Source organism: Nansenia antarctica, assembly GCF_963989245.1.
Source record: "Nansenia antarctica genome assembly, chromosome: 5".
Classification (NCBI taxonomy): domain Eukaryota; kingdom Metazoa; phylum Chordata; class Actinopteri; order Argentiniformes; family Microstomatidae; genus Nansenia; species Nansenia antarctica.
Window position 1 is genome coordinate 34,613,873 of NC_137690.1, and position 26,323 is coordinate 34,640,195.

Genomic DNA, 26,323 nt, shown 5'->3' on the forward strand with positions numbered 1-26,323 from the left:
ATGCCCTTATCACTATATGCACTTCTGGTTGGATGCTAAACTGCACTTTGTTGTATTGTACTTGTACTCTGCGATGACAATAAAGTTGAATCTCATCTAATCTAATTGTGTATATACATGAATACACAACACATATATAACACAACACATATATAACACAACACATATATACAAGACACAACACATATATAACACCACACATATATAACCCCATGAACATGAGGTGAGATGATGTTGCTTGAAAGAAGCAATGCTAGCTGGTCCCACACACACACACACACACACACACACACACACACACACACACACACACACAGTTGAAAGACATTCCACCACACTTCAAGTTCAAAGGCGTGGATACATCGTTTTTAATTTCACACCACCTGCTTCACAATGCAAAAACAATACTGGATTTTTAAATCATCTCTGAATGTACTTAATTTACACTGACTGTTCAGACAGTTCAAATATAGACTGCAGTGTATTTATTTCATTTTTATAAAATTATAAAATCCTCTTGACTTATGTACACAAATATATGTATATACATATATAGAAAATGAATACAAAGAACAAACATTCTGTGTGATCAGTCCGTCATGCGTTGGTTCCTCATACGGGGGAGAAGGTAGTGAACGCTAGCCCTGCTAGCCCAGACCATCGAGGGACAACAACACGCACAGAGTACCACTGCAGAGCCTCGTCTGATACAAGCTCTTAGAGTCCTGGCAGAGGTTCATATTCTCAGTTGGATCTTTCGCCACACCATGGCACCTTGCAGAGGGACACTGTTGACGAGGGGAGTCATTGTCCCTTTCACACTTGCAGGACGCCGGCATGGCAGCCAAGTGAATGAGTCTTTTTATTCTTTATTAAAAAAAAAATAAGAAGAGGGGTGGGGCATTGAGGGTGTTCCTCTACGTCTCCTTGCTGTCCCGAAACAGGTCCACACGCAGGGCCAGCTCCTTGAAGGAGGGCCGCAGGCCCGGGTCGTTGTCCCAACACTCCCCCATGATCTCATGCATCTGAGGGAGAAGAACAAACGCTTGTTTTTAAGGATGGTGACATGCTAGGTGATGTCATGAAACATAAACATTAGGGATGGGGCAGAATAATAATCCATTATTTCATTATTAGTTCTCCAGGGTCAAAGCCGATTTTGAACATTTGGACCGTTAAACCGTTTCCCCCATTCCAATAAACGATAATTAACGGACATTAACTAATGTCTGTTCTGTAGCACTATTAGTTGTTTATTAAATCACGCAGAGAAAAACAATACACACAGGACACAAGAGTAAATAAATATTAATATAGTTCAGTAACGCTATTGAGTGTGGAACGGGGCGAGAGTCTGGCGTCATTCAACTCATCATGACGTCATTCAGCGCATTGTGTAAGTTAGTTAGTGTACAGTGCATTCTGTTGCTCTCTGTCTGGCTAACAATGTCCAAGTCCCGCAAAAGCTCCGCCTGGCCACACTTCAAGACAATAGAAGACCATGGAGTCAGACCATCAATAGAAGACCATGGAGTCAGACCATAGAAGACCATGGAGTCAGACCATAGAAGACCATGGAGTCAGACCATAGAGTCAGACCATAGAAGACCATGGAGTCAGACAATAGAAGACCATGGAGTCAGACCATAGAGTCAGACCATAGAAGACCATGGAGTCAGACCATAGAAGACCATGGAGTCAGACCATGGAGTCAGACCATAGAAGACCATGGAGTCAGACCATAGAAGACCATGGAGTCAGACCATAGAGTCAGACCATAGAAGACCATGGAGTCAGACCATAGAAGACCATGGAGTCAGACCATAGAAGACCATGGAGTCAGACCATCAATAGAAGACCATGGAGTCAGACCATCAATAGAAGACCATGGAGTCAGAACATAGAAGACCATGGAGTCAGACCATAGAAGACCATGGAGTCAGACCATAGAGTCAGACCATAGAAGACCCTGGTAGTCCATCAATAGAAGACCATGGAGTCAGACCATAGTGTCAGACCATAGAAGACCCTGGTAGACCATCAATAGAAGACCATGGTAGACCATCAATAGAAGACCCTGGTAGGGGCTTCCGGTTACGATGTGAAAGGAGGTAGACGCGTGGAGGGTGGCTCCCAGTATTTAATATTTTAAACCTCACCTATGGTGATCCCTTAAACTTATTTTTAAGAAAAACAATTAGAAAAAGTTCAGTTGTACAACTTGTCTCGAGGATATGCCCAACAGACGCACCCAAAGGGGCACACGACCATCTACACCTCAACATTTAGCAGAAGACGCTAGCGAAGTAGCTAATATGGCGGCCGAAGCCTCAGCGAACCTGCCCACGACCTACAAAATCTCCGCTTAATGCTAGTCACAGACATGAAGGACATGATTAAGGGATTGATCGAAAGCGCCCTCTCTCCATTCAAGGAGTCTTTAGATGCTGTGCAATCAACCACCCTTGACCATGGTAAACGCATTGCTGAATTAGAAAGGGCGCTCAATGGATACAGTGACACGACTATAGCCCTGGAAAAGACCTGTGAACGACTTAGCTCCGAGAATGAAGCTCTCGCTAGCCGCGCGGAGGACATTGAAAATCGGTCCCGCAGGTGCAACCTACGAGTCATCAATATTCTGTCTATCCAACTCCCCCTGTGCTGGACCGTGCGCATCGGATTGGCCAAGTACGTCCTGGACCCACTGGACAACCCAGAGTGATGATTGTCCGTTTCCATTACTACCAGGACAAAGCCCGGGCTCTGAGATGCGACCGTAATCAGCTTGTATGGAGTGGACGTAAAGTACCATTCTTCCCAGACTACAGCATCAACACATCCAAGCAGCGTGCGTCATTCGCCCGAGTGAAATCACTGCTCTACGAGAAGAAGGTCAAGTTCCGTCTAATTTATCCTGCTCTTCTAAAAATGGACTTCAAGGACAAAATCTACGACTTCAAGACTGCCCCAGAAGCACAACGGTTTTATAACCAACGCGTTGCTGGAGCGGATGGTGGCGGGGATGCTGACTAGTATATGGCCATATGCGGTGAGCATAAGCTATTCTGTAGCTGACACACCAAGAGGAAACGATTACCTTCATGACTGCTAGTATAAAGTTAAAGCTATGCTTAGCCTAACTAACTTCTAAATAGCATTTACCATTTTTCTTTTTGCCCCGTAATAACGTTACCGTGAACTGTTGACAACCCAAGAAGGATTGAACTCATATGACCCTGATCATAAGTCACCGGGGCTGGCTAGCTCTATGTTTTGTTTATACTGTGCTTATTTTTCACCGGGAGGCTGCATCGCTTTTTTGAACTGCGATACTATGAGAGGACTTATATGCCTGATTTGATTGACCAGTTTAATTAATCACTGAAAACCGTTCAGACTCTCCATAGGCTTCACAGGATGATGACAACGTGAGTAAACAGTCCCAAGGTCATTATCCAGTAGGGCTGCCACGATTAGTCGACTAGTCGCGACGACGTCGATTACCAAAATCGTCGCCGACATATTTGGTAATCGACGTCGTCGCATGTTTTTTGGGAGCTGAAATAAGCGATAAGCATTCGTTTTTCTTCCCTGAAGCTGCCACTGGCTAGCGTCTCCCAGTGTCTTTGATGTACATGCGCAGTGTCGGTCATCCGGGGCACACGTGACATCCCCGGAAAAACAAACGGAGAAATGTCTTCCCGTCCTCGTACCTCTAAAGTGTGGGAGCATTTCAACCACAACATTGAAAAAAAGAATGTAAAATATACAATTTGCAAAGCTGAACTCGCTTATCATGGCAGCACGTCTATGATGCGCGAGCATCTAAAAAGGAAGCACGTTGTGGCAGATGACGAGGAAGACGATGGCTCGTCTCGGTAAGCTAGTTAGCTTGTTATTGGCTAACGATATCGTTACGTTAAAAACCTTCTTACATTATTTTACGTTATGTGCTGTACCCCTTGCTCTTTTTTAGTTGCCTTAGTGCCTACCTCATTTTATTTTTGCAGCACTATTCAACACATTTAAAATGTATGTTTGATGCCAGAGATGAGTGAAGCAAAGCAACACTTTTGTACTCTGTACAAGTATTTATTTTTGTTTTTGTATTCTTTTGGTTGCCTAGTGCCTAGCCTACCTCATTTTACTCAGCAGTTTGCACTCTCTACTACTCTTTACATTACATTACATGCAAGTGATGCCAGAAATAAATCTGCAAAGTTCATTAAAATATCTATTTTTGAGTGAACAATCATTTTAATTGTCTTTATTTTTAGTTAGCACATGCCTACAACAACAACTAACAACTTCAAGCTAAATTTAGAAGCTGATTTAGAAGATGATAGCTAAATAAGAGCGATTGAGTAATTGTGCGATAAGCTGTAATTTATGATCCGATTAGTCGACTAATCGTTAAAATAATCGATGACTATGAAAATAATCGTTTGTGGCAGCCCTATTATCCAGCTAACTCTGTCTGAGCTAATTTCAGGGATTGTACAACTCATTGACTGACATAGTTACATAGCGCTGTATTATGGGTTTACTCCTTCCTATGACTAACTGTTTATATACGCGCGCATGCTTAAGTTGACGTTACACAGCGCTGTATTTCGGGTATACTTTCTATAATTTTTAATTTTTAATTTTAATAATTTTGCCATTTAGCAGACGCTTTTAGTCCAAAGCGACTTACAATTACGAATTACAGGGACATTCCCCCTGGAGTAACTGAGGGCAAAGTGCCTTACTCAAGGGCACACTAGTAGTGGTGTGGTTTCAGGCGGGATTTGAACTCACAACCTTCCGATCACAAGTCCAACTCACTATCCACTGACTAGACCACCACTACCCCATTTCTCTTATTGCTAATATGTGTGTGTTGGTGTGCATGTGTTTGAATTTACGCTGCGTGGCGCTGTATTACGGACCTACTTCCTTATTTGGAATGGAATGGACTTTATTGTCATTGCTACAGTACAGGTACCAAACAACGAAATTTGATTGACGGTATTGACGCTTACGGTTTAAACGCCTTTATTACTTTTCATCTATAGCCGGATAGCTCTTGTATGAGGCAAGGGTGCCCCAATTAAGCACATTTATTCAAGCGACATTTATTCAAGCTCGCAAGTGTGACAGAAGCCTCAGCGAAAAAAGACTGCCCTAAATGCCAACATGGTGGCTAAAGATATGCTGCCTATTAGTACAGTGGAGGGGAGGGGGTTTTGAGAATGAATGGAATACATAGAGCCAGAGTGCACGCACGGTTCAATTTCGAAAAACCATCACCTCGCATCTCAAAAAGATGCATGCTGAATGATCAGAGTCCGTTCACAATGCTTTAGCCAAAACTGACCCGAGTAGCTATTACCACGGACAAACTAAATTCCATTTAATCTTTACCAATGGCAATTATTTTTTGGGGGTGTATTTCACCGTTTTGATTTAGGGCAGGCTATAGCTAGACTATTGGTAAACATTGTAATTGGAAATGGCTTGGACTTGAGCTTTAATTTTAATTGGCAATACAAAATGCGTGCACCGCTCTAAACCTAACCCTTTTTTCTGTTCTGCATAATTGCTATGTTAGCCTAATTTAAGTATTCAGAAGAGGAAATTCACGAGGATTAATACCAGAATAAATTAAGCCCCTTTTCCACTATCGTGCCAGCCCGGGCCAGCCTGCTTCTTTGGCGCTTTTCCATATGTCGGCCCGGGTCGGGTCAGGTCGGCTCGGCTCGCTTCTTTAGCTCCCCTTCGATACCAGGGTCTAAATTTAGACCCGGAATCTTTTTGCCAGGCTGCGTGTGACGTGTGACGCTGCACACCGTTGATTGGTCAATGGAAATCGTCATCCCATGTTCATAGATTTCTTCGCTAACCGCCATCTTGAAATACCACATTCGCTCTTGGAAAATGTCACTACAGTTTCTGTAATAGCTTATTAATAAAGATTCGAAAAATTATGCTGACCATCGTATTATCTTAGTTTAATGTCATTTCAATGCATCATAGAACTTTTATTTACAACAAGCATAACACAAAAATCGCTATTATGCACCGTCTTTGCCCGTGAATGACACCGGCTGTGGAGGTGGAGAGACAATTTCTACCAGGGAATTCGCTCCGCGCTGTGTCATAGACCGTGATAACAGTGTCGTATCGACACCATTCAAATGGTTTTGGATTCCCTGTCCTCTCTCCTATCCGGACACGTTTGAATTGTTATCCTAACCCACGGTAAACCGAAGTTATTAACCCGCAAAGGGTGCCTCCGTTTACCGTCTTTGCCCGTGAATGACACCGGCTGTGGAGGTGGAGAGACAATTTCTACCAGGGAATTCGCTCCGCGCTGTGTCATAGACCGTGATAACAGTGTCGTATCGACACCATTCAAATGGTTTTGGATTCCCTGTCCTCTCTCCTATCCGGACACGTTTGAATTGTTATCCTAACCCACGGTAAACCGAAGTTATTAACCCGCAAAGGGTGCCTCCGTTTACCGTCTTTGCCCGTGAATGACACCGGCTGTGGAGGTGGAGAGACAATTTCTACCAGGGAATTCGCTCCGCGCTGTGTCATAGACCGTGATAACAGTGTCGTATCGACACCATTCAAATGGTTTTGGATTCCCTGTCCTCTCTCCTATCCGGACACGTTTGAATTGTTATCCTAACCCACGGTAAACCGAAGTTATTAACCCGCAAAGGGTGCCTCCGTTTACCGTCTTTGCCCGTGAATGACACCGGCTGTGGAGGTGGAGAGACAATTTCTACCAGGGAATTCGCTCCGCGCTGCGTCATAGACCGTGATAACAGTGTCGTATCGACACCATTCAAATGGTTTTGGATTCCCTGTCCTCTCTCCTATCCGGACACGTTTGAATTGTTATCCTAACCCACGGTAAACCGAAGTTATTAACCCGCAAAGGGTGCCTCCGTTTACCGTCTTTGCCCGTGAATGACACCGGCTGTGGAGGTGGAGAGACAATTTCTACCAGGGAATTCGCTCCGCGCTGTGTCATAGACCGTGATAACAGTGTCGTATCGACACCATTCAAATGGTTTTGGATTCCCTGTCCTCTCTCCTATCCGGACACGTTTGAATTGTTATCCTAACCCACGGTAAACCGAAGTTATTAACCCGCAAAGGGTGCCTCCGTTTACCGTCTTTGCCCGTGAATAACACCGGAGGTGTTACAAACACAATACTCCTTTGCTAACTTCACCATCGGTGTCAACCGTGATAACAGTGTCGTATCTACACCATTCAAATGGTTTTAGATTCCCTGTCCTCTCCCCTATCCGGACACGTTTAAATTGTTATCCTAACCCACGGTAAACCGAAGTTATTAACCCACAAAGGGCACCGTGTTTGTCCGTGAATAACACGGCACACAATGATACTACAGTTCATAAAGCAGACAAGTGAAGGCAGTGGTTTTAAGGGTTCAAAAAACATGACTTTATTATGTGTACATAGCTTCCTCTCTCTCTTTCTCTTTCTCCCCAAAAAACCACGGTTAATAATATACCACATGCCGAGGAAAAAGTATACGATAGCTTCAAGTTCCTCCATGTCGCTGTTGTTGTGGCTGTGTTGTGTCTCGTGAAAATATACGTCACCACCATGGCGCGCTTTTATGACGCGTAACTCCGCCTACTATCTCCTACTCCTCCTACTAGTTCCTGGTCTGTTGTGTATAGTGGAAAACCAGAACTGCTCAAAAGCGGGCCGAAGCGGGCCGAAGCGAACTGACCCGACCTGACCCGACCCGAGCCGGGCCGCTGATGGAAAAGCGCCATTAGATTTCTTACTGTTAAAGTTTCTTCTTTTTTTCGCGTTTAAGATATTAAGTGATTTCTTGCCAATTTGTGAATGTCAGCACACAATGGAAAATCGATTATTCGTTCACACCACCCGCCGATTATTCCACAAAAAAATCCATAATGATGTTACACTGTGAAACAACCTCAAGGTCTGAACATCATGTGTATCTGAACATCATGTATATCTGAACATCATGTGTATCTGAACATCATGTGTATCTGAACATCATGTGTAACTGAACACATTGTTATGGTGAACACATCATGAAGGCAGAGAACCAGCATAAAGAAGAAACAATATCACACAAAATGTAAGTAAATAGGTTAGGGTTAGCCCTAAGCCTAAATGTAAGTAAAAAGGTTAGGGTTAGCCCTAAGTCTAAATGTAAGTAAAAAGGTTAGGGTTAAGCCTAAGCCTAAATGGATGTAAAAGGTTAGGGTTAGCCCTAAGCCTAAATGGATGTAAAAAGGTTAGGGTTAGCCCTAAGTCTAAATGTACGTAAAAAGGTTAGGGTTAAGCCTAAGCCTAAATGGATGTAAAAGGTTAGGGTTAACCCTAAGCCTAAATGGATGTAAAAAGGTTAGGGTTAGCCCTAAGCCTAAATGTAAGTAAAAAGGTTAGGGTTAGCCCTAAGCCTAAATGTAAGTAAAAAGGTTAGGGTTAACCCTAAGCCTAAATGTAAGTAAAAAGGTTAGGGTTAACCCCAAGTCTAAATGTAAGTAAATAGGTTAGGGTTAGCCCTAAGCCTAAATGGAAGTAAAAAGGTTAGGGTTAGCCCTAAGTCTAAATGTAAGTAAAAAGGTTAGGGTTAGCCCTAAGCCTAAATGGAAGTAAAAAGGTTAGGGTTAGCCCTAAGCCTAAATGTAAGTATAAAGGTTAGGGTTAAGCCTAAGCCTAAATGGAAGTAAAAAGGTTAGGGTTAAGCCTAAGCCTAAATGTAAGTAAAAGGTTAAGGTTAAGCCTATGCCTAAATGTAAGTAAAAAGGTTAGGGTTAGCCCTAAGCCTAAATGTAAGTAAAAAGGTTAGGGTTAAGCCTAAGCCTACATGTAAGTAAAAAGGTTAGGGTTAAGCCTAAGCCTACATGTAAGTAAAAAGGTTAGGGTTAGCCCTAAGCCTAAATGGATGTAAAAGGTTAGGGTTAAGCCTAAGCCTAAATGTAAGTAAAAAGGTTAGGGTTAGCCCTAAGCCTAAATGTAAGTAAAAAGGTCAGGGTTAACCCTAAGCCTAAATGTAAGTAAAAAGGTTAGGGTTAGCCCTAAGCCTAAATGTAAGTAAAAAGGTCAGGGTTAACCCTAAGCCTAAATGTAAGTAAAAAGGTTAGGGTTAGCCCTAAGCCTAAATGTAAGTAAAAAGGTTAGGGTTAACCCTAAGCCTAAATGGATGTAAAAAGTTGAGTTCCGTTACCTCCATGGGACAGCCCAGAGGTTGAGGCAGCCTGCTGCCTGACTTGTGGAGCTCTATGAGATGATAGACGATGGACTGTCCCTGCTTGTCATTCCCCATCATCCCCATGAACACCTGGGGATGGGGGGTCAGGCAGGGATCATTAATGAACAACAGTATTAGAGAGAGAGAGAGAGAGTGACAGTGGGGGGAGGAGCGAGAGAGAGAGAGAGAAAGAGAAGGAGGAGAGAGAGAAAGAGGGAGAGAGAGAGGGAAAGAGTGGGAGGAGAGAGAGAAAGAGGGAGAGAGAGAGAGAGGGAGAGAGGGAGAGGCAAGGCAAGGCAAGTTTATTTGTATAGCACATTTCATACATAACATAACAGGGGCAATTCAAAGCGCTTTACATACATTATAAAAAAATACAGTAAGAGGAGCATAGTAAGAAAATAAAAATGACAATGAATAAAAGCAAATATAAGAAGCAAATAGATAAAACATTTAATAAGACAATAGTTAATGGATAAAAGACATTGATAGAAGTGGGCACCCCTAGTCAAAATGCCGTTTACAATTAATATCTAAGTGAAAAAAAGCAAACCTAACCTCTAAATTAAACATGACACATTTCATCACATTTTAAAGCAAGCTATATATATATATATATATATTATATATATATATATATACAGTATATTTATTTGTTTACAGTTTCAAAATAATATAACAAGGAAAAAGAACCCTGTGCAAAAGTTTGGGAACCCTGTCAGCTAGTACTTTGTAACTCCTACTTCGGGTCATTGTCTTGCTGGAATACCCTACCCTACCACCAAGTTATAGTTTTGAAGATTCTCTTTATAGATATCATAGTGGACTTGAAGGTTTGTTTTTCTCCATCTGCGCTCTGCTTTGCGACATTCTCTTTTTTGGGTCTTCACGGATGGGGCAGTTCTCCAGGGAGCTTTTTGTTTACCATAGATGTGTTTGGACCTTAAGGGTGCAATACGGGGTAGTGGTGGTCTAGTGGATAGTGAGTTGGACTTGTGATCGGAAGGTTATGAGTTCAAATCCCGCCTGAAACCACACCACTACTAGTGTGCCCTTGAGTAAGGCACTTAGCCCTCAGTTACTCCAGGGGGAATGTCCCTGTAATTCGTAATTGTAAGTCGCTTTGGATAAAGGCGTCTGCTAAATGGCAAAATTAATTAATTAATACCCTCAATGATTTTTGTGATTCTTAAGTTGAAATCGTGTAGAAGGTTGTTTACTGAGAGTGAAATACTCATGTCCAACAAGGTACAGTAATCATCTCCGCTTAACCTTTCTGTCGAACATCTAGCCACCAATTCAACATCTGTTTGAGATCCAAAAATCTGTAACACTTTGAGCTTGCCACTGATATCAATATCTCGGTCGGTTTTCAGAAAGCAACTGATTTCGTCATGAGCCGTTCATTTCATCTTGGTCCTGCGTAATATTCTTAGTAATAGATTGTAGTAGTTTGATAGTTTTCTTTTCTCTTTTTAAATTTAACACATTTTTCCTTTCTATGATTATTGCTCTTATTTATTTACTTATTGTTTTTTTTTCTTATTCTTGATGTGTTCTGAGTGTGTGAGTTCTATGTATCCTTGTGTCTTTTTTTGTGCTATCCTACCGTTTTGCCCCATGGATTTGACTTAGTTTGTGGTTTCTCTTGTCTTATTTACATGTAGCCTATTAAGTTTCCTTTGTTGTATATTGACGGCTGTGGAACTATGTACAAGCCTTCTGGGCTTCGTTCCCTCCTTGTTCGTTCCTCCTTAATCATGTGCTAAAATAAACTAAACTAAACTAAATAGAAGTTTTGGGGGGGGCTAGGGAAAAGCCCTCGATGAACAGTGTGTTGGTTTATATGTCGTTTGGAAATGGTTTCAGTCATAGTTTGAATAACAGGGAAAATAGATGCGTCAAGAAATATGCAAAAATAGTCCGATAGGGCAATGTCAGTTACAATAATATTTGAAACATCTAGGCCTTTGGTGATGATAAGGTCCAGAGTATGACCTTGATTATGAGTCAGGATTTTCACATGTTGTTGTAGTTCAAAAACATCTAAAAGGACAGAGTTCTTTGGCTCTGGTGTCCTCTACATTATCTACATGAATATTGAAATCACCAGCAATGATTAAATAGTTTAAATTGATGATTAAATTCAGTAGTAAGGATGGAGAGATGCTCCGTAAGTACATTGAAAAAGATAGTAGAGTATTGGGGTGGTCTGTATACAATTCGAGGGGGGCATTTAAAAACAACTGAAAGATATTCAAATTATAAAAGAATATTCTCAGAATGGTGTCTGTTTGCAGTTAAAACTGTCTCTGAAAAAGGAGGCGATTCCACCTCCTTTCTTATGGGATCTGACAGCATCTAAGGTTCTAAATTCTTGGGTGCTGACTCAATAAGAATTGGTGTCTTGTTATCTTTATCTAACCAGGTTTCAGTTAGAAATAACAATTCAAGTTCATAGGAGCTAATCAAGTCGTTGATTAAGAGAGACTTAGCTAAGGATCTGGTATTGAAAAGTGCTAGCTTGAGTGGTTTTATGTTTGGTCTCAGGAATATCAGAAATGTCAGTGGTATCAACTCTATGGAAGCGGGGACTGTTAGAGCATCAACTGACTATGGGTGTCATCCGGGGGAGGGGGATGGGTGATGTAGATAGTAGGGGTGCAACGGTTCTCGGTTTTTTAACGGACGGTTCGGTTTGCCTTCCAGAAGAAACACTAGTGTATTGAACCGTGCGGGTTTTCGGTTTATCCTGTGTTTCATTCAAAGTCTGAGGTGGAGTTGGTTTGGAACGCAGTTGCTTCTTGCTCAAATGTTTGTTCATGGCGAGCGGAGTTGAGAACATGGCAACAGTTTGAGGAAGCCCCGCATTGCTACAAATCTGCGTTGTGGGGTCATTCATTCTGGTTTTGGCATTGAATAGAGCGATGAGGGAATGAAAACAGTGAACAGAAACGCGTGTCGCAGAAATGCTTCACGCGTGTCGTAGAAATGCTTCACGCGTGTCTTATATGCGCATAATATGCGCACAAAAGGCTACACACAATAGGCTACAGCTGGTAGAGCTCTCATAGCTAAAGTGCATCTTTACTTTCATTTCTATCTTTCCTATACCAGTCGTCAAGCCTAAGAGGCACATTTGTGACTGCTGTTGGTGAAACCGTAAACCACTCGCATACGTGAAACCGCTATAAAAAGCTCTCAAAATAGCTCTCTTAATATACTTTGTGGAATGGATTCATTGTTGATTTCCGGAGGCTATCGGTAATCGGCTTACATGGCTTGTAAATATACTTTAGTTTTAGGACGTGTTCAAAAGCAAGGACTGTGTGATCATCTAATTATGTGTAGTTATGTGTTTTTAGAATGTTGATGTTCTATCAGCATGTTGTGATGTTATTAAAATACTACATGTGTTTTGTTAGCCGCTAGCTGTTAGCAGCGTTTGATTCCGGTTTCCTGGATGACAGCCAGTTAACCCTATATGTGCCTGAGGTCTAACAACATTCAAATGAGTCTAACTTCGTCATCTTCTTTCGGATTTCAATGTATGACACGTCATTTGAAAGCTTACAATCTGTAGTTTCAGTAAGTAATGTAGCCTACTGGTTTATCAAAAAACTGTCTGGTGTCACATTTGAAAGTGTTTTTGTTATTTTTTGTTTATACATATTTATATTTGTTTATATTATACAATATACCAGTCATATTCTGGAATGTGTCTACATTTTAAAGTTCCATAAGTGTAAGCAAAATAAAGTAAAAGTAACAGTAAGTAACCGAACCGTGGACCAACTAAACCGTTGCACCCCTAGTAGATAGTATCCTGCGGCGTCGGGGTATGGATAGGGCGACAGGTATTGTCATGGTTTCTTAGGTTTTCATTTTAGAGACATCTAGTGGACATTTTATGACATTACATTTGTTACTGCCTTTATTCAGTTTCGGTTTTGATTAGTCACATGACGAACATTAGTCACATGACGTGAGCACACTGTTCAGACGTGATAGCTCGTAGCAGCAGCTAGTTGAGAGGAAAAGCTCCGGAGAATCTCTTTGTTTACATTCTTGCCCTGGAAAAGGCTTTGCTTGTAAGTTGCCTTTTCTTTTCTTGTTTAACTACAATGTATACTGTATATGTTTATAAATGCATAGCTTATATTATTTAAGTATAACTATTTGTATTGCTATATTGATATTATATGTTGGCTACATACTGTTGATGTTGAAAGTGTAACAGTATAGTTTTGAGCATTACAGTAATTGTACTCTTATGTTTATTTACAGTTTTAAAAAATAACCAAACGACCACTCATGTTTCTGAGGGTTGAGTAAAGAACTAAACTTTACTCCAGCGTCTGAGGATTCATTTGTGTGTCAGTGTGTGTTCGCTATCTGTGGAAGTTGCGCCCTGGTTACGCGCAGTGGGAACAGAATAGTAAAAAAGCAACCACTCAGCGGGCGGATCGACTCAAGGAGAGAGATCTTCAGCGCAAGCACTGCTCCCCATCATCCTTGCTCACGCCAAGCACACAGCAATATTCATGATGGAAGAGTTGAGCAATGCTGAGACAAGGTCAGTGGCCTCTAGCACATCTAGGTCTTTTAAATCAACAGCCAGTAGGGCAGCTGTCAATGCACGTGTCAAAGTGGAAGTAGCACGCACACGTGCTGGCTATGCAAAAATGGAATCAGAGATTATGATCGAAAAAGCCCAAATGGAAGCAAAATTAAAGAACTTGCTGCATGAGAAAGAAGTGGCAGAAGCCATCGCTGAAGCTAATGTTCTTGAAGCAGCAGCGGAGGAAGAAAACAACGGTATCGAAGCTGTCATTCATGCCACTGTTGACCGCACACGCCAGTACGTAGAACAACAGTCACAGCTACCACTATCTGCCGAAGATGTTAACGACTCTATAGCCAATCTGGAACCGATAGTCCATAGGCTGAGATCCTCCTCACCACCCAGACAGCGTCTGACTGTTTCATACGAGAGACAGCACTCCTCCACCGTGAAGCATGAGCACAGCTCTCCATCACTGCGACCTAGTAGGCCAAAGACATCAGAGCAGCTCACACCCAGCAGGCCCAAGGGTTCACCATACAAACCAACAGGAAGCGGTGACACAACCGACATCAGTGATGTGGCTCGGTACCTAGCACGCAGAGACCTCGTAACCTCCGGTCTCACCAAGTTCGATGATCACCCAGAAAATTACTGGGCATGGAAGTCGTCCTTCAAGAACGCCATTGACGGACTACTACTCAGTGCTAATGAAGAGATGGACCTCATGATTAAGTGGTTAGGGAGTGAATCTGCAAAGCACGTGAAACGAATAAGAGCAGTACATGTAAGTCATTCATCTCAAGGTCTATGCAAAGCTTGGGAACGCTTAGAAGAGTGCTTCGGGTCTCCAGAGGTAATTGAAAAGTCCCTCTTCGACAGGCTGGAGGACTTCCCAAAGATCAGCAATAAAGATCCTGTGAAGCTGAGAGAGCTAAGTGACCTTCTCCAAGAGTTGGAAGCAGCCATGTTCGAAGGTTACCTGCCTGGTTTGAGCTATCTGGACACTTCACGCGGCATTTTGCCCATCGTAGACAAGTTGCCCTACAACATCCAAGAGAAATGGATATCACAGGGTTCCAGATACAAAGCCGAGCGACAGGTAGTTTTTCCCCCATTCACATTCTTCTGCGAGTTCATCACCAAAGAGGCACGAGCTCGCAATGACCCAAGCTTCAGGCTATCGATGAGTAACACAGCCCAGATGAAGTCAGAGCAGCCATTCAAGAGACAAAGTAAGAGCATGGTCTCTGCACATAAGACAGACGTCTCTCACGAGAAAGACACACAACACGGTTCAGGCCGAACAGCAGTGGACATAAAAAAACTATGCCCTCTCCATAAGAAGCCACACCCCCTAACACGCTGCAGAGGTTTCAGAAGCAAGCCCCTCGAGGAGCGCAAGGCCTTCCTCAAAGACAACGGTGTCTGCTTCAGATGTTGTTCCACAACTACTCATCTAGCCAAGAACTGCACCACAGCCATCAAGTGCATGGAATGTGAGAGTAACAGCCACACCACGGCTCTTCATCCAGGACCTCCGCCTCCAGCCCCATCTGAGGATGGCGGGGAGGGAGAAGGAGGATCAGACCAATCTGCAGTCACCTCAAATTGCACAGAAGTCTGTGGAGAGGGTCAAAGCGGCAGATCCTGCTCGAAGATTTGCCTGGTGAATATATTCCCAGAAGCACACCCAGAGAGAGCAACCAGAGCATATGTTGTGCTGGATGACCAAAGCAACAGGTCGCTTGCAAGGTCTGAATTCTTTGATATGTTCCACATCAAGGGGTCAGATTCAGCATTCACACTTCGTACATGTGCAGGTACAACTCAGATGACAGGAAGGAGAGCCACAGGCTTTGTGGTGGAATCTGTGGATGGAGCTACAACAGTGACACTACCTACACTAATAGAGTGTAACAACATTCCCACCGAAAGAGCTGAGATACCTACGCCAGAAGCAGCGTTGCATCATTCCCACCTCAAGCCCATAGCATATGGTATACCACCTTTGGATTCTAAAGCACAGATCCTTCTCTTGCTAGGCCGAGACATCCTTAGAGTTCATAAAGTGCGGGAGCAACGGAACGGTCCACATGACGCCCCCTACGCACAACGACTCGACCTGGGATGGGTCATCATAGGAGAAGTCTGCCTAGAGGCAGCCCACAAGCCTTCAGACATCCAAAGCTACCGCACCAATGTGCTTGAGAACCAACGCCCTTCATTCTTCAGCCCATGTCCGAACAGGATCCAGGTGAAGGAGCAATATGTTCCGAAGCCAGCACATCAAATTGCCCCAGCGCAAGGCACCCACAGTATCCGGGAATGCAACTTAGGGAGCACCATCTTCAACACGTCCGGGGATGACAACAAGATTGGACTCTCTATTGAAGACAGACTGTTCTTAAAGGTCATGGACAAAGAAATGTATATGGATGACTGCAACAGCTGGGTGGCACCATTGCCATTCAGAACACCCCGTCAGCAACTCCCTCACAGCCGAGGCCAGGCCCTCACACGACTTACCTCTCTTCAAAACACACTGGAGAAAAGGCCCGAGATGAAGAGGCACTTCATCGCGTTCATGCAGAACATCTTCGACCGTGATCATGCTGAGCTGGCTCCTACATTGGAGAACGGACAAGAATGTTGGTACTTACCTATCTTCGGGGTTTATCACCCTCAGAAGCCAGGCCAGATTCGAGTCGTCTTCGATTCCAGTGCAAAATGGAAAGGTGTGTCACTGAACGATGTTCTCCTTTCTGGTCCGGACTTAAATAACAGCCTCTTAGGAGTACTGGTGCGATTCAGACGAGAACCGATCGCTGTCACTGTGGACATAGAACAAATGTTTCACAGCTTCCTTGTGAAAGAAGACCACAGGAACTTTCTCCGCTTTCTATGGTACGAGGACAACGATCCTAGGAACGACATATGTGAGTACCGCATGAAGGTTCACGTATTCGGGAACAGTCCCTCTCCTGCGGTGGCAATCTATGGTCTCAGACGTGCTGCAGCTCATGGTGAAGAAGAATTTGGGTCTGACGCCAAACAGTTCATCGAAAGAGAGTTCTACGTTGACGACGGACTCCTGTTAAGGCCCACAGCACGTGAAGCCATCGACCTACTGAAGCGGACACAGGAGATGCTTGCTGTGTCGAACCTGCGACTTCACAAAGTTGCTTCCAACAGCCAGGAGGTTATGGAAGCATTCTCTGCTGAGGACCGAGCAAAGGGACTCAAAGACCTAAACTTGGATGTCGATCCCACTCCTATTCAACGGAGCCTTGGAGTGAGTTGGGATCTGAAGAAAGATGTCTTCACGTTTCAAGTAGCAGAATCCACAAAGCCTTTCACACGTAGGGGTGTTCTAGCTACTGTCAACGGCCTCTTCGATCCACTTGGATTCGTTGCACCAGTTACGATACAGGGAAAGATCCTGTTACGAGAGCTCACAAACGAAGCCTCCGACTGGGACTCTCCTCTTCCTCCAGAAAGGGAAGTTGAGTGGAACGCTTGGAGAAGCTCTCTTCAAGACCTCAGGCAGTTGGAGATCCCAAGAACCTATTCTGCTTCTACAATCTCAACAGCCATAAGAAAGGAGCTACACGTGTTCTCAGACGCTTCAGTGAAGGCTATTGCAGCAGTCGCCTATCTCCAAGTAATTGATGTTGAGCAAAAATGTCAAGTAGGATTTGTCCTTGGAAAAGCTAAGTTAACTCCACAGTCGGCTCACACTATCCCAAGATTGGAGTTGGGAGCTGCCGTGTTGGGTGTGGAAGTCGCTGAGCTAGTCAAAAGCGAGCTAGATATAGCTCTGGATGCTGTAAAGTTCTATACAGATAGCCGAGTTGTCCTAGGATACATCAGCAACCAGACAAGAAGGTTCTATGTATATGTGAGCAACAGAGTGCAGCGTATACGGCGGTCTTCTGAACCAACCCAGTGGCACTACATCTCCACAAGCCATAACCCAGCTGACCTTGGCACACGTTCTGTGCCTGCAGCTATGCTAGGTGAGACAACCTGGCTTAGAGGACCAACGTTTCTGCTACAAGTAGAGGAACCATCATCACCTGAAGTCTTTGACCTCATCAACCCGGACTCAGACATAGAGGTACGGGCACACATCACCAACCTGCCCAACGACAGAACACACCTTGGATCTCACAGATTCGAGCGTTTTTCCTCATGGAAGCGACTTGTGAGAGCAACAAGTTCACTCATCCACATCGTGGAATCCTGTAAGGCTACCAGCAAAGATCAGGATCAAACTTGCAGTTCGTGGCATCACTGCAAGCAGCCTCGCACAGCTGAAGAACTGACAAAAGCTGAACTCATCATCATCAAATGCGTGCAAGGAGAGGCTTACAAGGACGAACTTGCGTGCATAGCAAGTGGAAAGGACATCTCAAGAAGTAGTCCTCTGAAGAAACTCAATCCCTATTGCGACGAAGAAGGCCTCCTGAGAATAGGGGGACGGCTCAGACATTCAGATCTCGCCTACAAGGAAAAACACCCTCTTGTTATTCCGGGACGGAAACACATCGCAAAGCTACTTGTGGAACACCATCACCAAAGGGTGATGCACCAAGGCCGAGTCTTTACCGAAGGCGCTGTCCGCACTGCAGGGTACTGGATCATGGGAGCAAGACGACTGATCAAAGGCATCCTTCACGACTGTGTAACCTGCAAGAAGCTCAGAGGCAGAGTGACGGAACAGATGATGGCCGACCTACCTGTTGATCGCCTGAGTACTGAACCCCCATTCACCTACGTGGGACTGGACGTCTTCGGCCCCTGGCATGTAAGCACAAGACGCACAAGAGGAGGACAGGCAAACAGTAAAAGATGGGCTGTTCTTTTCACATGTCTAAGTACGCGCGCTGTCCACATCGAATTGATTGAGTCAATGGACACATCATGCTTTATCAATGCGCTACGCAGGTTCTTTAGTCTAAGAGGACCTGCCAAACAGATTAGATCAGATTGTGGAACAAATTTCACAGGCGCATGCAGAGAGCTGAACATTCTGCCGACCGACCCCAACATGCCTAGCATTCGAAAGTACCTGGGAGAAGAGGGCTGCTCATGGGTCTTCAACCCACCTCACTCATCCCACATGGGAGGCTCCTGGGAAAGGATGATAGGTCAAGGCGCATACTTGACTCCATGCTGCTCAAGGCTTGCCCTTCTCGCCTGACTCATGAAGTTCTCTCCACCCTGATGGCAGAGGTTACAGCCATAATCAACGCCAGACCTCTCACCCCCATCTCAATGGATCCAGACTCTCCTTTTCTTCTAACACCAGCTATGCTTCTTACGCAGAAGATGTGCACTCCACTTCCTCCTCCGGGAAATTTTAGTGATATGGACCTCCACAGACAGCAGTGGAAACAGGTTCAACACCTTGCAAATACTTTCTGGAGCCGATGGAGACATGAATACCTCACGACACTACAGAGTCGCAGCAAGTGGCAAGAGGAACGTCCGAACCTTAAAGTAGGGGATTTGGTCCTTCTCAAAGATGCTCAAGCTAAGCGCAACGACTGGCCTTAGGACTAGTCAGCCAGACATTCCCTGACAAGGACGGGAAGATCAGAAGAATCGAAGTGAAGATCACCAAACATGGGACGGCTAAAACGTTCTTGAGACCAATATCTGAGACAGTGCTTCTCATGTCGCCAAAGGACTGAGTATCCCTGAGTTAGTTCATAGTGGTATTTCCTCCATACCAGACGGGGAGTGTCATGGTTTCTTAGGTTTTCATTTTAGAGACATCTAGTGGACATTTTATGACATTACATTTGTTACTGCCTTTATTCAGTTTCGGTTTTGATTAGTCACATGACGAACATTAGTCACATGACGTGAGCACACTGTTCAGACGTGATAGCTCGTAGCAGCAGCTAGTTGAGAGGAAAAGCTCCGGAGAATCTCTTTGTTTACATTCTTGCCCTGGAAAAGGCTTTGCTTGTAAGTTGCCTTTTCTTTTCTTGTTTAACTACAATGTATACTGTATATGTTTATAAATGCATAGCTTATATTATTTAAGTATAACTATTTGTATTGCTATATTGATATTATATGTTGGCTACATACTGTTGATGTTGAAAGTGTAACAGTATAGTTTTGAGCATTACAGTAATTGTACTCTTATGTTTATTTACAGTTTTAAAAAATAACCAAACGACCACTCATGTTTCTGAGGGTTGAGTAAAGAACTAAACTTTACTCCAGCGTCTGAGGATTCATTTGTGTGTCAGTGTGTGTTCGCTATCTGTGGAAGTTGCGCCCTGGTTACGCGCAGTGGGAACAGAATAGGTATTGTCGATGAGGCTGGCGTCACAGGGAGTTTGGGAGAGAGAACGGGGGCTGCAATCGCTTTAGTGGGGGTTCAACAACTTGACCAACGATGTGTCTTGCCCTGGTGATTGAAGAGCGCAGTTCAGCCAGCTGTGATGAGTTTGGAGGGCCCTTTACTGTAGGCTGTGATGAGTTTGTAGGGCCCTTTACTGTAGGCTGTGATGAGTCGCAGGACTGTGGGGAGACCTGGAGTTTATCTACTGTGAACAATTCAGTTGGCTGTGCTGAGTCTGAAGAATCCTGCGTTGTCGACCTTTCAGTTTGGCTCAAGAGCATCGAAGGGAAGGGGGAGCAGAGTTTATGAGGTTGAAGAGCATGTTGTTTGTTAAATGGTATTCTCCCGATCTGTTTAAGTGGAGGTGAGAGAGCGAGCCAGGGAGAGGGAGAGGGAGAGAGAGAGAGAGAGAGAGAGAGGGGGAGAAAGAGAGGGAAAGAGAGAGAGAGGGGGGGAGAGAGACAGGGAGAGAGAGACAGGGAGAGAGTGAGACAGGGAGAGAGAGGTAGAGAGAGAGAGAGAGAGAGAGAGAGACAGACAGACAGATAGAGACAGACAGACTCACAGCAGGTGGGCTGCAGCTCTTGTCGCTGCGGGTGAAGAGTTCGTAGAGGACCACTCCAAAGCTCCACACGTCAGACGCCACCGAGAACTTGCTCTCTGTGAGAGACTCTGGGGCGTACCTGCACAGAGGTCAAAACACAGAGACGTTTGACCTTCTTCTAACACGACTGAGAAGTGGAAGGTTAGGGAGTTTGGATGGGACAACCAAGTAAACAACCAAGACACTCGGGTGAAGACCAACCAAAAACAGCTTCTGTTAATAATAACAACAACAACAACAATAACAACAATATAATAATAACTTTTATTTGTATAGCATTTTTCCTGCAAACTTAATGAATAATACTTATTAATTTAGTTCATTGATTTAATAATAAATCAAATAAAACCAAAGATCTTACAACGCTAAGAAAACAAGAAAGACTTGCTGTTGAGCCAGTTAACAAGATATGAAATGTCTAACCAGAATATTGGACTCTCGCCAGGCTCCTTGACCATGTAGTAGTCCTTGTCCTGGGGCAGGACTTTAGTCAGGCCAAAGTCCCCGATCTTCACCTTCACTTCACTCTCCACCAGGATGTTACGGGTGGCCAGGTCTCTGTGGATGTATCGCTTGGTTGCCAGGTACTCCATACCCTGTACAAACACACAGTCAATGAATCACAGCACCAGGGTCGAGTCACAGCATTCAGGACATTGACCTTCATCCACCACTAGGGGGCAGTCTACAGTTTTCAAATGGATGGAAAAAAGAAGAGTCGTTGATCAGTGGAGAATGTTTTTTGTTCCATATATTGCTTCCTTAGATAGTGAGGAGTCTGATTTTGGCCCCCAATATGAACATAAGTGCAACATATGTTCCAGACACCAACTAGTCACCTGACAGACACCCCCTCTGAAGACTTGTCAGCATTACATCTTTGAAAAGTCAAGTCTTTACTCTGCTATAATCCATCCATGGTATTTAATTACCATGACAATGGAAATGCAAATGTATATTACAGCATGACTACATGACTTTTCAGAAAAAGACAACGCAGACAATGTCTTCAGAGAGGGATTCTGTCAGAATATGTGTCTGCAGGGTGTTTTGGAAATATTTCCAGAATGAGTTTTTTGTTACATATGTTGCTTCCTTAGATAATGAGTTGTCATATTTTGATAGAACCTCATTCATTCTGGAAATATGTCCAAAACACCCAACATGTAATGTCATGCAGACAAAGTCTTCAGAAGGGGGATCTGTCATATGATTGGTTGGTTTGGAGTGACTACAAGGTGTATATAGAGGGGCCAAAATAAGACTCACTATCTAAGGAAGCGAAATATGTACAAACTGTCTGATCTAATCTTCTACCGCCAAGGCCAGACCAGGACTCTTTTTTCATGTATATTCCCTTAAAGGAACTATGAGCAATAAAGAAACTACGACAGTAGTTTTCGACAGTTCCACAATGATCTTCTCAACGAATCATCCGATGTTAAAACGGTTTGGCAGAAAGCTACTCTTCTATGTGATTCTCTCAGTACCTTGCAGATCTGAGAGGTGTAATGCAGCAGTTTCTTGTGGTCCGTTCTCTCCTTGTTCTTGATGAGGTAGTCTCGTAGACTTCCGTGGGGCAGGTATTCCATGATGAGGCGCAGATTCTTCCGGCCTGCAGAGAGAACAGAAAACAAACACATTTGAACCGCTGTGTTCCTACTTTTTGTGAAGGTCTTGTCGCTAATAGCGTTGTGCAAATTAAAATATGCAGAGCTACATTTTTGGTGTTTTGAGCCCATGACACTTGCAGATTACATGTAAGACTAGCTAGCTCGCTCAAATAAAGTTTGATGTGTCTTTCGTATTGACAGGTGGAGGCCACGAAGCTGTCATGCTTGTGTACTCGGAGTGAAAATCATCTATCTAGGCTAACTAGCTAGCATGCTAGCATCCATGTTGTTGGACTTTAAGGTTAAACTGTTATTGCTGTAGCTCGCTGCAGTCGTCTTGCAATGCTGTTGTGGAAGTGTGCATTGTTGGTGTGTTATTGTAAGTGTACAGCTAAACTAGCTGGATACAGGTGTGTTATTGTAAGTGTACAGCTAAACTAGCTGGATACATGGACATTGGGAATGCAGTCCCCCCCAAGTGATTCTGCATGCAGGGTCATCAAACTGGAAAGGGGAAAATGTGTTTAACATGCTAATAGATCATTTCTATGACCTGTCTTCAGCTGTGCTTAAGGAACATCAGCAGCAATGATTTGAGCCTAGCTGAACACATCCCATATGTCAACAAAAACAAACAATACAGTATAACAACTCCTTATTCTGTTGGTTATGAAGAGGTACAAATAAGCGATTCTTTAAGAAAATACTGTATTTTGTAGTTGTTTTCTGAGAAATAAATAAAATAATTTTGTAAAAAAAAAAAATGTGAAAAAATTGTATGGCGAACCCAGTATGGTAAATGGTATGGAATCATGAGTTGAGTGCATGGTTCCATCCCTAGTGATCATCATGCCATGTTTTGATCCCTGTCTCAGTCAGACCACGTCACCTGACCCACGTCTGGCTTGGTACGGTACCTGCGCTGTAGCACACTCCTTTGTACTTGACGATGTTCTCGTGCTGAAGAGACTTGAGGATCTCGATCTCTCGCTCAAAGTCCCTCATGTGTTCCGCCGTGCTGTGCTGCAGCTTCTTCACGGCTACCACCTCCCCCGTGTTGTCCTGGAGGGGGTCATACCGACACATCTCCACGCTGCCAAAGTTCCCCTGACCAGGAGGAACCGACATGAGGAGGGGAGAGAGATGATGACATTCAAATCATGCCACGTACGACGGAGGTGTTAATAATGTACACAAACACGCAGGCGTCTGGTGTTGTGCTTCGTCCTTCACTTTGGTGGTGTGGTTACCAAATGTGGGACAAGGAGTATGTTTGTGTGGGACAATGTGGGACACACTCTCAACAGGCCCGGACCGAACTTTAGGTGCCCCTGGTACCTTCCCCCCCCGGCCGAGTTGAGAGATATGTCTATCCAATTTTTTTTTTAAATATGCATTTCCATTCTGTTTCCTATTCTGTTTGGTTTATTCAGTAGCATCCAATAGACTATGCAGATAAAAACTTAACAAATATATAACAAATCTATTTTATTTGAATGTGAACTCACAATAAAGTATCTGTATGGAGCAGAAAGTGAAGTCAAAGTGCAGTATCAATTTAGTTTAGGTGTGGTTGGTCACCTTGCCCAGCTGCTGGAGGAAGATGAGATGCCTCTCCTCAAACTGGGTGGGCTCCTGGTTCTCAAACGCCCCGGTGACCCAGGCAGACCCTACACTCCTGTTGGGCAGAATGTCGCTCTCCACGATCAACTCGTAATCTGTAGACAGAAACCTCGCAGTTCAAAGTCAAATGAATCACAAGGACAGTTTGAGATGTTTTAGATTTAGATAAAGAGGAATCTGTTATGGGGAGAAGGGGATGGGAACCTTCCCACTTTAAACAATGACATTCCCTAACATTCCATATCCCTGCATTCATGTCAGACAACTGAAGTACTGTACAGTAAGTTCCTTAGTAACCTTGTATGACTCATCTAAAAACGTGGATCTAGTAACCTCTCCCGCCCCATCCCTTTGAAACCAAAAGCAACCACATTATTACAAATGCTAGTTGCACAAGTAATACAGATTCATGAACCACGAGCAGTCCCAAACCCCTCCTCTTATAACTAGGGTTGGGTACCGAAAACTGGTACCGGTATGGTACCGGTTACTTTACATTCGGTACCTACCGAACCGAATTGCAACGGAGATTTCGGTTCCTCGTTTCGGTTCCTCTCTCGCCCCCTGGTGTCCGAAATGGACGTTACATGCAACAGTCAACCGCACGTGACACTCAGTTCACGTAATCGAGACTGAATCGCTCTCAACATGCGCGAGGCGACGCGCTTGCAAAACAGTTTTGTAATTGGTCTGAATTTAGCGGGAAATTTGGATTTAACAACGACACAATATAGGCAGGGGAAAATAATTGGAGTCGAATTTTTATAGACAACGGATTTACATGCTGGAAAAACATGCAGCTAAAATTCAGGGAACATTTGGACAATACGAGACACAAGGGAGCTGTGGTCGCATGCTCTTATTACAGGGCAATATGTGCGGTGCAAATATAATCTAAAATCATCACGAACAGAACGGCGGAGGTACGGGTAAACAGGGCTCATGTCGATGTCATCAAAGGTAAACTTTGTTTTTCTCAGCTGATAATATGCATTACCTTGCTGTTGGTTGTTTACCTAATGCTCCATCTGACTGTCACACTGTGATTTGACTGACGCTGTTGTGTAAACAGTTAATGAGTAACGTTAGCCCGTTTTGTGCATGTACTCTCATGTAGGCCTACTTCGTATTGATGAGCTGATAATCTTTCAGTGTGTGTGTGTGTGTGTGTGTGTATGCAGTGGAGCCCCTAGACTTTTGGGGGCCCTAAGCAAACAACATTATGGAGGCCCCTGGTAAGGGTCTTAGGCGGGTGACGATGTGGAACATTTTAAATGTATTTATTTCCCTGACACTAAAATATAATACGGTTTTACGAAGTTCACGCATATGCGCGCGTTCGTGTGTGTGTAAGTAAAAAAACTGTCTGAAACAAAGGAATTCATTATAAATGTCATAATGTATTAATTAACAGTCACACACACGTCCGAGTATTTGATCAACAAAGGAGCCATGTGTAGTAACATCAAATTGGAGCAATAGGCTATAACTAATGAAATATCAACTCACAATGGTGCTTATTAGAACTCTTAACACACTTACATTCTGAAACTGCTGGTGTTTTCACATTCTGAAACAGCAACATTAATATGTAATATCAAACAGCGCAAGAACAACAAATAAATAAACAAATAAATCAAAAAATCAATAAACAAGTATATTCTGAAACCGCTGGTGTTCTTATTTACATTTTACATGACTCCACTGGGTCTGTCTGTCTGTCTGCCTGCCTGCTTGCCTGTCTGTCTGTCTGTCTGCCTGCCTAAGACATCTTACTTATTTTGCACTCTGCATCTTATTTACATTTTTGCACTCTGCAGCTTCTATCCACTTACCACTATCCTGGTGTCGTTTTTCATTGTCTTCTCGTTTTCATTTTTCTTTTTTGGTGACCAGAAATGTGCGATCGCTTCATAATTGCTGCTGACAGTTGAGAGGCAGCTAGAAGTCAATTTCAAGCTAGAAGGGGGCGGGGCCCCACTAGGGGGGTTTTGGGGCAGCGGCGTGGATACTGCCAATAGTGGTTACGGATATGGATGTCCGTGGTGTTATAGATCATATAATAACGCCATAATTGCAGGGAATACTTTACCAAACTAGCTATTTCACAATGAAAATTAGTTAAACTCTTAACTACCCTCATATTGTTTAGCTTGTCAAACTAAAACTGTCCTTGGATGAATGTATGCGCAGCGCGAGCGCAGCAGCGCGAGCAGACTCAGAGCGACTGAACGCTGAATGCCATGATTTCCATTGAAAATACATTCATCCAAGGACAGTTTTAGTTTGA

The 26,323-nt window shown here is 43.7% G+C and overlaps 1 protein-coding gene across 1 annotated transcript in view; it reads right to left on the reverse strand.

The window, feature by feature from the left end:
- Window positions 1–359: 359 nt before the first annotated feature.
- The window catches only part of jak2b (Janus kinase 2b), a 55,357-nt gene continuing 29,393 nt past the window's right edge, over window positions 360–26,323 (reverse strand). Inside the window, exons 18-24 of the mRNA XM_080530633.1 lie at window positions 23,992–24,128; window positions 23,328–23,517; window positions 22,288–22,412; window positions 21,221–21,393; window positions 20,759–20,876; window positions 9,242–9,355; window positions 360–1,025 (exon numbers count right to left, since the gene is read on the reverse strand). Of these exons, the coding sequence (XP_080386759.1) occupies window positions 918–1,025; window positions 9,242–9,355; window positions 20,759–20,876; window positions 21,221–21,393; window positions 22,288–22,412; window positions 23,328–23,517; window positions 23,992–24,128 (965 nt within the window). The 3' untranslated portion in view covers window positions 360–917. The remainder of the gene's footprint in view (window positions 1,026–9,241; window positions 9,356–20,758; window positions 20,877–21,220; window positions 21,394–22,287; window positions 22,413–23,327; window positions 23,518–23,991; window positions 24,129–26,323) is intronic.